Raw genomic sequence first — 13,620 nt, forward strand, 5'->3', positions numbered from 1 at the left:
TAGTTTCCTCATAACTAGCCTATGAAGGGGAGAATATCTTTAACATTTCCATTTTATAGATAAGGAAACTGAGGTACAGAGAAATTAAATGCCTTATCCAGGCACACAACTAACAAATGCCAACAGATAGATATAAATAAGTTCAATAAAACTATGAAGAAAAGCATGTAACTTCCTGCCTATGGACCCTATCTGATTTAGATGATTCTTTTAATTTACTTTTCTCTCTCAATGAAGTCTGCATACTTATCTAACAAAAGTATCTCCAGGAATCTAATGGAGCTCAGAGGTATGTCAAAATTTAGTGTCCATTAAGCAGGAAGATGGGGATACAAATATTGAATTCCTCAATTTTTACTGTGTCTGTTTACAATTCACTGTCCTAGACACTTGGTTAATAATGATGATTCTGATGCAGTGAGTGCCCTGAAGGAGATAAGCCTGAGCTGGAGAGGCCAATGCCACTAGTAATGGAAAAGAAACATTTAACATACTCCAAAGCAGGAAAATTTGGAAATCAATTAAACGTGAAGAAGAACAAGAGGTCAAGGAAGATAGAAGACAGAGCTCATTTTTAAATATGTCATTATTACTAGAACAGTGGTGTCACTAATAGCAAACACACACACACACACACACACACACACACACACACACACACACGCACACGCACACACACGGAAGTTCTGGAAAATGATTCGACTTTTGTAAAGTTGGTTGGAAATATGTCTAGAGAACTAAGAATAAAAGGAGTGGAGGTAAATATTTCATTGCTGTCTATACGGAGTAAAAGGAGGAGGAGAACGGGGGGAAGGGAAGGAATACGCATTTATTAAGTACCTGGTATGTGCTGGCATAGTGCTAGTACTACACAAATCTTATCCCTTTTGATCCCACTTGTTCTTCAAGAGGGAAGAAAGTGCTTTAGTGTGTAAGAAATAGGGGGCTTAAGAAATGTGTGCAGAATTACTTGGTCTTTGTATCTCTCATTAGCATTTAATGACTGTTATTTCCTAAGCCTCCAGCAAAGAGGACAAGGAAGAAATCAGAAAGAAAAGAGAAGCACAAGAATGTGCATTGGAGACAAGCAGGTTGACAGTTTCCTAAAATTCATAAATTTGTTCTTTTTCTAATTGAAAGGGCAAAACTGTCTATAATGTCAAAACATGAAGATGAGTCTACTACATATTTTTGCTATAATCAAAGAACATGAGTGGGGAAGAGGGGGCAAAACTGAGTTCAAGTCTAGGTGCTGCTAGCTACTTGAAGGAAAGTCTTTAACCTCTTTAGGGTCTGTTTCCTCATTAGCAAAATAAAATGATTGGATTAGATAACCTCTTCTGACTTCCAGCTCTTAAGGTCTTCAATTCTAAGATACTAAGTTTCAAAATAAAATTGGAGCAACCATCCATTTTAAAGTAAATAAAAAGGAACCTAAAGCAAATAGTTCTAACATGGGAACTAAAAGTTAATTGTATTTCTCCAAAGACCCTAGCCCTCTTCCAAAACCTATGTATCTGATTATAACCATAAGCACTTCTATTTTCTTGATAGCAGAACTTAATCCCAAAATGCTTTCACAGTAGATTGTAGAATTGTTCCTTTGGAAGTTGCCTGCTTTCTATAAAACTGTTAATTCTTATAACATTTCTACAAAGTTTATTTAAAAACTCTAACTCTCTCTCTCTCTCATTATCTATTAAGTGACAAACTTGACTGGCAAAAGAAATAAGCATATGGGGGCAACTGGGTGGCTCAATGGATTGAGAGCCAGGCTGGAAATGGAAAGTCCTGGGTTCAAATCTGAACCCAGACACTTCCTGGCTGTGTGACCCTGGACAAGTGACTGAACCCCCACTGTCTAGCCCTTACCACTCTTTTGCTTTGGACCCAATAAACAGTATTGATTCCAAGACCTAAAGTAAGTTATTTTAAAAAATAAATTAAAGCATAAAGGCCCTGTCCTTAAGGAAAGACTATAGTTTTCCAGGAAAAAAAAAATTTTAGACTGGGATTCAGTTTGAGAAACTGAATTTAGAAGAAGCAGATGGAATAACAGAGGACACTATTGGCATGAGGAAAGCCTAGGTTCAAGTCCTATATCTAAGACATAATCAACTCTCAAAGCCCATGGCAACTCTGTAAATTACTGATAGTCAAATTTCACAAATTTATGTGAAAGATTTAACATTTATGTTATTTTAATTGTGCTATAACTCAGCAGATGCAGAGGTAGTGTCCATACAGAAAAATAAAAACAAGCTGCATTAAAAAAAATTTTTTTAATTGTACTTAAAGAGAAACTACAAAGTCAGTAGGACTTTAGTTTTGGTTTAAATTAAGTTCTGCTTATGAAACATACAGCATGTGTAACCCTGAGCAAGTCTTTTAAAGCTGCCAGTGTTCTAGCCCCAGGGTGTCAAACTCAAATCTTGCATGCCATGTATTGACTTAGAAAATAATATTATCTATGTTTTACTTGATGTTTATTTTGTCAAATTTTTCCCAATTACATTTTAATCAGGTTTGGCTACACTTACAAGTTTTGCTTGGACAGTTTTGTGGTAAAGGATTTGACACTTTTGCACTAGCCAAATCTCTAGGATTATAAAGTTAAAGAAAAAGTTCTGACTTCTAAACAGTAGAGGGAATTTCCTCATTAGAAGATTCCATATCAGTGGCATAGGTCCAATCCCAATCCCTTTGTTATACTTTATAAATATAATACTAACATAAGTATTTAGACATTAAAGTAATTAATCACTTGTTTTTATTAAAATACCTCCAATGAGAAATTAAATCCATCACATGATTCTGCATATATCTTATTGACATGTAGCATATCCATATTTTCCAGACAGCTACAAACCACAATACCTTTATGGCTCAGTAAATGCTAGTGTGGAAGAAAAGATTCACTTAAAGAAATTATACATATTTATATATACGTAGCTATGTGCATTTTGAATGAACACATTAGAGATTTTGTGTAATCTACAAATAAGTTTTTAATTGTCATCAGACAAATTCTGAAATTCATAAATCCTAAAGGCAAGTGAAAGGGAAAATACCCCCCAAATTTTATTTTTATTCACTCCGAAACCCTTTTAGAGAAGACTGACAAACCTAACTAAGGTGATGACTTCATTTATAATTAAAATAATATGGTTCTTAGTGTTACTTTAGGAAAAAAATTAAATATTAACTATATCAAGAAAATCCAAATTTACATAATTAAATTTCTTAAAGTAAAATAACAAAAACTAATTTGGGAGCCATTAAGCAAAGCACTACTCACCCAGGAGCTTAACTTTTATCCTCCTCTATCATGTACACTTAATTTACTCAACCAACTTTAAATGGAATTGCTGAAATACAAATTTACTATTCAGTTATCCTTTTTATCATTCAAGGTTTACCTTGATCATTTTTATATTGGAGATAGATAAATAGGTATGGAGAGCTTTATTTTAGCAAATGTGTATGGTCACATTCTCACACAGTGAACCAATTGTAAATGGATGACCTGGGGGAATTATCAGTAATATTTTAAATTCGATATTGTTGTCTTTGTAATATTTTTAAATAGCTGGGCTGAAATAGAAAATCAGTCTTCAGAAATTACTTTAGTCACTTATGCTTTCTTATTTTACTTTCAAAGAAGTAGAAGCAATTAATGGTTGTATGCAAGGATTTCAAGGTTAATAAACAGGAATTGGTTTTAATTTAAATTCCCCTTCTGCATTACCTCCCAATAAAAGAGTTAGATGATCCTTTTATTCTAAATCCAGGTTGAGTTTTTTACCTTAGAAAAAGAAGTTCTAGAAAGCATCCTTTTTCCAGAATAAGCCTATTTCATCCATATTAATATTTTGCTGATCAATATATCCACCTTCTTCAATTACTTTCATCAGAACATTAGGGCATTTAGTTGCTACATCCACACCAGTTTTCATTGGCCTCTTCTTTAGTAATTTTAATATAATGCAAATGAACTTGATTTTTAAAGTGAATCAATCAATTCAAGCAGTAAAATTTTCTCTATTATCTATTTTATTTCTTTTTTCCTTCATTGATTTAAATAAACTTGATGCCTTTTGTCTGAATGGCTGCTCTACTTAAAAAGGAATTGTTTTTTAATGCAAGCTTCAATCCTTACAGCTAAAAGAGGTTCCATATTTCTAGTAGTTTGCAAACCACAAAAAGATGATGCAACTTTTTAAAAAAATCTCCTTGTGGAAATTATAATATGCTATCCCTTAGATTCCAATATGCTAACATCTTATCTTGTTTTAGAATTACTAGGACCAGGGTCAGGCTGTTCAGTTACATCAATTTGTGTCCTAATTTAAGAGCTTATATCTTCTTTTTTGCACTGGCAATACTCAGTTTTCTTTCCTTTATCCATTTTAAGGTCTTATTTCCAAAATGTTAATGCAACTTTTGATAATATTAGTACAGTGGTATCAAACTTAAATGGAAATAGATCCTTGAAGGCCAAATTATTCATGCAGAAAAACCACAACTTAATATGATCAATGTGATGTTATATTTTTATTTATTTTGTTAAATATTTCTCAATTATCCTCCTCCCCACCCAAACCTTATCTTCCTTCTTAGAATCAAAATTGTGTAATGGTTCTAAGGAAGAAGAGCAGTAAGGGTTAGGCAATGCAGGTTTAGTGACTTGCCCAGGGGCACACACCTTGGAAGTATCTGAGATCACTTTTGAACCTAGGAACTCCAGTCTCTAGGCCTAGTTCTCAAACCAATGAGCCACCTACCTGTACACCCCCCCACCCCACCCATCTCCAAAATTACATTTTAATCGAGTTCTTCCAGGAGTTTCACATCACCCCTACAGAGGCCTGAAGCTTTCTGATATAGTACACAGAAGTATATTACATCTATATACAACAGGCAAATATAGACCAATAATATAGCAATGTATTCAAAACTTTCAAATGGCTCACATGTATTTAATGCACTTCAAAGTTCAGATAATGAAAATGTGTCCTATCATTTTATAATTCACACTAAATTGATTTTTTTTCATTATTCAAAACCTCATTAATCACGACCTGTCTACCCAACTACAGTTTCACAAGGAAAAGAATGCTAATTCTTTGCCAGAATGGCTGGCATTAAGAACGGTCTCATATATAAGATGACTCTAGAGCTATACTAAAAAGGAGGCTAGGGACCACACCTGTGAAAAGGTGTGAAAGCTGGAGATGGAATATCATGCATGGGAAATAGCTGAGAGATCAGTTTGACTGAAAGCAAGAACATGAGAAGTGGGGAATATTATGAAATAAGCCTGGAAAGATAGGCGAGGAAGAGATTATGGAAGTTTTTATGAGGATTCTGGGTTTTATCCTAGAAATATAAGCAAGTCATTGATAATTTGTGAGTAGAGGAGCGGCATGATTAGATCTGCGCTTTAGGAAAATCAATTTGGTACTTATGTAGAGGATGGATTAGACAGGGGAAAGGCCAGAGAGATGTCAATTAGAAATGTATCAAAATAGTCCAAAGAGGGATAGTAATTAATGGTTCAACTACGATAGAGGCTCATATCTGATATTTTCTGTTAGGATAACAACTGATTATTAGGATATTCATAAAACAATGGATAACAATGGAAGAAAAATGGACAAGATTTATAAAAATTTATTATAATAAAACTTTTTCTTCATTGAGAATGAAGTGGAACCACCACACTTAGGATGTTAACAGCACAATTCCTTTTGTATCCCAGGGAAGGTAGGAATGGGACTAAAGCAAACAAAGATGAGGAAAGCAGCCTGGATCAAGGATTGTACATACAGGAACTCTATGCTAGGGACAATACAATGTTATGGTCACTGAGGGAAAGGGGAAATATCATAGGAATGAAGGAAAAAACCTTATTAATATATGAAAAAACTGACAGAGAATACCAACAACTACCAAACCAGATGCCTATATTCCCTAACTACACAAAATCTTTATGAATAATTATCTAAACATGAATTGAAGGAATCTTCCCTGAGTATATTAGTAGAGAACAAGCATGCCTTCCCAAGCAATATTTAATAACAGTCCACAATTTTAACATCTCACAATTGAATAAAAGATATAGAAAATATAAGATGCCACTGTGCTTATGGCTTGATTGTGGAGAAAAAAGTATTTGTTGTTGCAGTGGGAAATTCTGCCTGACAAACTATTCTTTGACAAGGTGTCTCTCATTCATATTTCAAAATTATTCAAAATTCCTCAAAAGATACATTAATAGAATTAACTCTGTTCAACAGTCTTCTGATGATAAACGTTAGGAGAGGCATGAAAAGGGGAGTTGTATTCTTGCTAAAGATGTTCTCTGCTTTGATAGGGAGGAGGTAATAAAGAGTTTAAGTCTGCAGTGCAGTCACTGGTGCATGGTGAGGTACTCTAGAGGCTACTCTTGGCAAATGACACTGCTGATTATACCAAGCAGAATCTCTTCAAAAAGATTTATAATCCACACAGGAAAGACAAGATAATTAAGCTATGTCTATATTAAGATACTAAAGGTCTGAAAATTCAAGTTTTATATTTTAAGCCTTGGAGATAATTCTGTGATGATCACTGAAAGGGTCTAGAAATGAAAAAGCAGCAGAATGAACCAGGATCTATTAGATCAGGTTCCCTATGTCACACAAAGTCAGAGAAAAAGTACTCGTGGGTAGGACACATGAGCAGGTAGTAAAAGAATGCCCTTGTACTAAATTTATAGAAGTGAGCAAAGTTTCTATTAATAATCCCACATGTATTAAGCACTAAGCGCAATCAGTGGTAAAATGTGTGCAACCACAGGGAAAAGACTGATAAACTGTTTCTCTGAGCTCCATAATCCAGCAAAATACAAAATATGTACTACTGTTTCTCTTTTATCAAAACTCTAATCCTCTCCCTACCCGTCAAATAAATGGAAGAAATAGGCTTCATAAGGGAATAAGGAGAAAGGAATAAACATTATAGAACACCTATTATGTGCCAAGTACCAGGCTAAGCACTTTTAAAGAAATATCATTTGATCCTCGTAACACTTCTACAAGTCAGATGCTATTATTGTCTTTTTATAATTGAGGAAACTGAGGCAAACAGAGGTTTAATAACTTGTCTGGGTCACACTATCAATTGTCTGAGACTGGATAGGAATGCAAATCTTCTCTAAGCCCAGTGTTCTATCCACAGAGTCACCAAAGCCATCTTATAACTAAAATGTGAATGAAATTATAAATGGGAAATGAACATGATACAAAAACCAAATTATATAAGTAAAATGTGTGTATATGTGTATGTATACATGCATGCACACAGAAATATATTTATATGTGTATATATATGTAGATATAAATACTCATATTTATAAGTAAAATAAAAACACTCATATTTATAAGGAAATCAAACTGATGAGTCTAGCTAAGCAGTCCAAATTAATATTTTTTAAAATCCATATCTATTCTGATACATGTAATACATGTTGCCCAAACTACAGTATTTATTTTTCAGTTGTAACACAACTGCAATTTTTAAGTTTTATGGATTAATACCAAAAAGTTTGAAATGTTTTAATTATTTCTACTTTAACCAATATTAGTATAGAAAAAAGATAGAAACAGAAATTGGTTATACACATTAAAACAACTCATTATTTTTCAGCCTAAGATCAACTAAAAACAATTAAGAACCAGTAAGTACTACTTTCAGACAATAGTCTTAAAACTCTAATAACAATTACTACCACTACTAAAATCATGTTTATATAGTACTTTAAGATTTATAAAGTACTTTGTGTAATCTGAGCCTCAAAAGAGCCCTCTGAAGTAAGCGGTGAAAGCATTCTCACTCCTCCCACTTTATAAATGAAACTAAGGTTCAGGTCACACAGCTAGTAAATGGAAACTCTAGTTCTCATGGGACTCCAAGTCCAGTACTATTCCTGTTATATCAGTATTCCTCTGAAAAATAATAGATTAAAGATATATTCAACAATTTATATTTTATAATATGTTTCATTATAACTTGTAAACACCAACCTTGGGGATTAGTTGCCACAAAGCGATTCAAGAGACTGTGATGAAACCTTTTATCAAGCTAATTCACTACTCTCTTAAGAACAGCTAAATTTTAAAAAAAGGAAAAAAAAGGTATACTTTGTGAAACAATGTTCAAATACAACTTTTTAAAATGGCAACTGACAAAGTGCATCTTGGTCACCAACACCACTACAAAAATAAATAAATAAAAAATCTGGCCTTAACCAGACACTTGTCCAAAATTTGAAAGCTAAAATGATAACATATTCATAATAAGACTACCTGATTTCATTCATTTTCTTTCTTAGAATGCTCCATTTTCCAAACAGTAAATTCAAAATAGTTATTGACACACAACAAGGTTTTCCAAAGGCAAATAATTAATGAATATTTTCCCCCAAAAAAATCAGTATATAATTTTACATCATATTTGTTTTTAAAATGTTCCAATTTAGAAGGGCACGAAGGGGAAAGGAGAGGGATATGCATTTACAGGGACCTATATAAGGTGCTATATATATGCTATATAGAACCTATATAAGGTGCTATGTGCCAGGAATTGTACTAAGTACTTTATAAATTCTCACTTGATCTTCAATTGATTCACATAACTACTCTGGGAGGAAAGTTCTATTAGGATCTCTATTTTATACTTAAGAAAATAAGGCAAACAAGTTAAGTGATTTACCCATAGTCACATGGCTAGGAATTATCTGAGGCCAGATTTTGAACTAGGTCTTTCTGACTCTAGGCCCAGTACTCTATAACTACACCACCAACTACAAAAACTTTCCAAGTGTTTTGTTGGTTTTTTAAATTTAAGTCTCTCTCAGTTCAAATAATTGGCAAGCTATAATGAACACTTTCTGATCTTTTACTGTCAAAAACAGAAAAGTTTCTCCACCCCTTATTTAACAAAACTTTTTTTTTTACCAAACTTGCATATCTATATCTAAGAATCACAAGTCTCACAAAGATACCAATGAATAAATTCAATACGATCTAGTTTCATTGGCTTTCTGATATATACAAGTATTGGAAATTTTAACCTATAAAATGAGCAGAAAGTAGATTATCATAGCAAGGAAACAACCTACTTGATCAAAGTATTGTTCAAAGCTATAGGACTAAACAATATCAAAATAAGACTAATAGTAATAAGCAGCGTATATAATGTTGCTTTACAGCAGAACCCCCAACAGCTCACCTTTCTTGAATTTTAAGGAAAAAAGATGACTTCTCTTCAAGACTGGATGTTGAAGTGTTAAAAGTTTTTTCTTTTATCTTACCTGAAGAAGGGGAGTATGAACATGGGAAACCACATGGGGAAGTCTTCGCCATTCTCGAATGGCCAGACTACTAGCCATCTCCACAAGACGTTCAATGAAGTTGAGCTGCTGTTCTTCAGGGTGGCAAATTGCTAAGTATCCTCGATACATATTGACTTTCCATGCCATCTCTTTTGGACAACTGAGTTCCACCTAGTGGGGGGAAAAAGTTAATAATATTTTTCTTCAAATGACTGTTAAGGAAATTGGAAATTGCCTTGCCCACTTAGTAAATAAAAGCAACAAATGGCATGAATGATATAAAGGAAAAGTAAAGAATTCCATTTCTAGGGATATTAGTGAGATCATGATGAGCATTTTAAAACAATTTTAAATGGATTATGAAACATTTTATAAAAAATTTAAACTCATAAGGAATATGTTTTTAGAAATAAAAGCATAATGTCTGATTTAGAAAATGCAAATAAAAATAAAAAATAACATTGGCATATCCTACTAACAGTGCTATATAACAAACACTTTTACATGAAGTCTGCCAGTAACCAAAACTGCTTAAAGTTTTAGCCTTATCTCTTTAGTGAAATATAAAAATGTCTCATTACTAAAAAATTTATTTTGCCTGAAACTAAAACATATGTGCAATTACTGGTAATTGGTAATTCTCAGATAATAAAGAATTACAATTAATGTTTGTCAGAAATAACAAAAGCAAAATCAACATTAGGTAGGAAAAAAAATCGGTCTCTTTCAAGATTTGGAGTACCATTTACATGCTGTGTTTTTTATGAGGAAAAAAGATCTCAGAGTCTATGAGTTTAAAATTTTTTTATAATAATATTTAAACATAATTGGTTTCCTTTATGATCCAATGCATTTTACTTTTATGTATTCAGAAACAATTTTGTGAGGAGTCCACTGGTTTTACCAGCTGCCAGAGGGATCTTTCACAGGGAAACAGTTTAGAACCTCCTACTTTAGCCTTTGAGAACAGAAACTGTTTTTGCTTGTCTTTTGGAGCTGTCCTTGTTTCCATATTGTCATTTATCTGCCTGAGTTCATGCCAAAGTTCAGGACTTAGTCTCATCATCCAACTCTGCTCATCAACTCATTACCTTATAATCAAACATAAATGCATATAATGCTAAATATCAGAAGAATATCTTCTTTAAGCCAAAAACCTCTACTTGGCACAAGAAGACAGTCTCCTTTCATATAATTCATTCTAATTGGATCAGCAAAGTCTTCTTATAATGGGCCAGTTGTTGGTATGCAAAAACAGCCATATTATAGAAAATTTCATATCATAATGATATTCCTTAAAGTAGAGTAAAAAGATTGGCTCTTATGTTTAATAATTAATTTAAAAATATTTGTAAAGAGGGGCAGCTAGATATCTGGCTTAGTAGATAGAGAACCAGGTCTGGAGACTGGAGGTCCTGGATTCAAATGTGACCACAAACACTTACTAGATGTGTGACCTAGCCCTTACCAGTCTTCTGCCTGGAACTAATACTTAGTATCAATTCTAAGACAGAAAGTCGGTGTTTAAAAAGAGGGAGGGACATTTATACAGACAGATAACTGAAAAACTAAGGAACTCAAATGACCCAATGATCAGGTATAATTGCAGCAGAGTTGATGGAAAAAACAAAACAAACAAAACAAAAAAAAACCCACTTCCTGCCAGAGAAGTGATGAACTCAAAATGCAAAAAAGACATGCATACATTTTTACATGATGAAACATATTACCTAATCTCTTGAGAGAAAGGTAATAGATTCCTACAGATTGAGGCATTGAGGAGATTGAGGCATTGGGATGGGGGGGTTTAGAGGGACATGTGAGGGGGGTGAATTAAGAAATTTGTTTTAACTACACATATTTGTCCTAAGGATTTGGGGGGGAGGGGAGAAACAAGAAAGATTTTTGTAAATAAAATAGAGCAAAATGGGGTGACTTAATTAAGTTAAGGTTAGGGATTTTTTATTTTAGGGGGCAATAATACATGTTATTTTTGTACACTTTATATTTGAGATGTAAATAGAACATCTAGTTCTACATGTACAACCAAGAAAGGGTGACAAATCTCAAGAAAGAGATCTGGGGAACTTCCGGGTAAACATGGCTACAATCTAGACGTGACTTGCTTCCCCTCCCCGGCACCGAACGAAATAGACAACCTCAAAAGAGCATAAAAATTACCTTTGGAAGAACGGAGGGACTCCCCAGTAACCCACAGAAACGAAGGTACGTGGGGTTTGAACATTTCCACACTATAAGGAGGAGGAAAAGCTCACACAAAAAACGTGAACTGAGCTGCCCCTCCCCCCTTCCCCCCCACCAAACCAGAGTAAGCTATCAGAGCGCTCACTGGGACAGCAAATGAGTGAGGAGCGTCTCTGTCTGGGGGGGGGGGGGGGGGGGGGCGGAGGGCACACTAGGGTCCTTGGGATCTAAAGACTGCAAGGAAAGGACCTCTCAGGGCGGTTTCACAGGAAAATCCTGCGCTGAGCAAAGGGGCGGCCGCGCTGAGAGGCTGCGCTGAGCAAAGGGGAGCTGGGAGGCTGCACTGAGCAAAGGGGTGCTGAGAGGCTGCACTGAGCAAAGGGGCACTGAGAGGCTGCACTGAGCAAAGGGGCGCTAAAAGGCTGCGCTGAGCAAAGGGGCCCTGAAAGGCTGCGCTGAGCAAAGGGGCCCTGAAAGGCTGCGCTGAGCAAAGGGACAACCGCGATGAGAGGCTGCACTGAGCAAAGGGGCAACCGCCATGAGAGGCTGCACTGAGCAAAGGGGCAACCGCCATGAGAGGCTGCACTGAGCAAAGGGGCAACCGCCATGAGAGGCTGCACTGAGCAAAGGGGCAACCGCCATAAGAGGCTGCACTGAGCAAAGGGGCTCTGAGAGGCTGTGCTGAGCAAAGGGGCTCTGAGAGGCTGCGCTGAGCACAGGGACCTGCGCTCTAAGAAACCCCGGAGGCTGGGAAAAACTAGTCTGAAGCAACCTAAATTCACAGAAAACCCGCCCGCATCACACAGACTCCAGACCAAAAAAGAAAGTGGAATAAAACCACCAACGGGATGGCTCACATGTCCCAAAATCAAGCCTCCAAGAAGAAAGGGGGGGGGGGGGGGGGGGAAGGGGGGAGGGAGTGACTATTGAAAACTTTTATGGAGGGAGTACCCAAGGAAAAGAAGAGAATGAGGATGAAATCCAAACAAAATCAGAACATGCCTCCCAAAATGGAAACTATCCACAAGCTCTGGAAGATCTCAAACTGGAGCTTACCCAAAAGATGGAAACATTTTGGAAAAAAAAATGGGAGAAAGAGATCAGCAGTCTGATAGATAAGACTTCACAATTGGAGAAGGAGCTGGAAACATCTAATAGAAGGGCAGACAAAGCTGAAAAGCAAAACCAGTCCCTAACGACCAGAATTAAGCAACTAGAAGACAGTGAGCATGCCCAAAAGATGGAAACCCTTTGGAAAGAAAAATGGGAGAAAGAGATCAGCAGTCTGATAGACAAGACTTCACAATTGGAGAAAGAGCTGGAAGCATCTAATAGAAGGGCAGACAAAGCTGAAAAGCAAAACCAGTCCCTAATGACCAGAATTAAGCAAATGGAAGACGAGATTACAAAACAACAAGAATCAATAAAGCAAACCCAAAAAAATTAATGAATTAAAAGAAAACATGAAATATCTCACTGAAAAGGTCAAAGACTTGGAAAACAGAGGAAGAAGAGACAACCTCAGAATTATTGGTCTCCCCGAAAAACCAGAGATAAACAAAAACCTCGATGCTATTCTACAAAAGATTATAGAAGAAAATTGCCCACATGTTCTGGAGCAAAGGGGCAAAAGAGAAATAGAAAGGGTTCATAGAACACCCTCTATGCTAAATCCCCAAAAGACAACCCCTAGGAATGTAATCGCCAAATTCAAGAGCTTCCAAGAAAAGGAGAAAATCCTACAAGAAGCCAAGAAGAGGACCTTCAGATATAGGGGGGCTCCCATAAGGATCACACAGGACTTAGCGGCTAACACACTAAGAGACTGCAAAGCATGGAACATGATATTTAGAAAGGCAAGAGAGCTGGGTCTCCAACCAAGAATCAACTACCCAGCAAAACTGACTATATACTTCGAGGGGAAAGTATGGGCATTCAACAAAATAGAAGATTTCCAAGCATTTGCTAAGAAAAGACCAGAACTTAGTGGAAAGTTTGACATCCAATCACAGAAACATGAAATGGTAAATATGAAAGAA

General features: G+C 35.7%; 1 protein-coding gene across 11 annotated transcripts in view; it reads right to left on the bottom strand.

Moving 5' to 3' along the window:
• TRRAP (transformation/transcription domain associated protein) overlaps positions 1 to 13,620 on the bottom strand; it is a 186,172-nt gene that overhangs the window by 56,328 nt on the left and 116,224 nt on the right. For all 11 annotated transcript variants that reach the window (XM_007498285.3, XM_007498284.3, XM_056806503.1 and 8 more), the window contains one exon: positions 9,356 to 9,547. In XM_007498285.3, coding sequence (XP_007498347.1) covers positions 9,356 to 9,547 — 192 coding nt within the window. The remainder of the gene's footprint in view (positions 1 to 9,355; positions 9,548 to 13,620) is intronic.

The sequence above is a fragment of the Monodelphis domestica genome, chromosome 7 (genome assembly GCF_027887165.1).
Source record: "Monodelphis domestica isolate mMonDom1 chromosome 7, mMonDom1.pri, whole genome shotgun sequence".
In the NCBI taxonomy this organism is placed as follows: Eukaryota; Metazoa; Chordata; class Mammalia; order Didelphimorphia; family Didelphidae; genus Monodelphis; species Monodelphis domestica.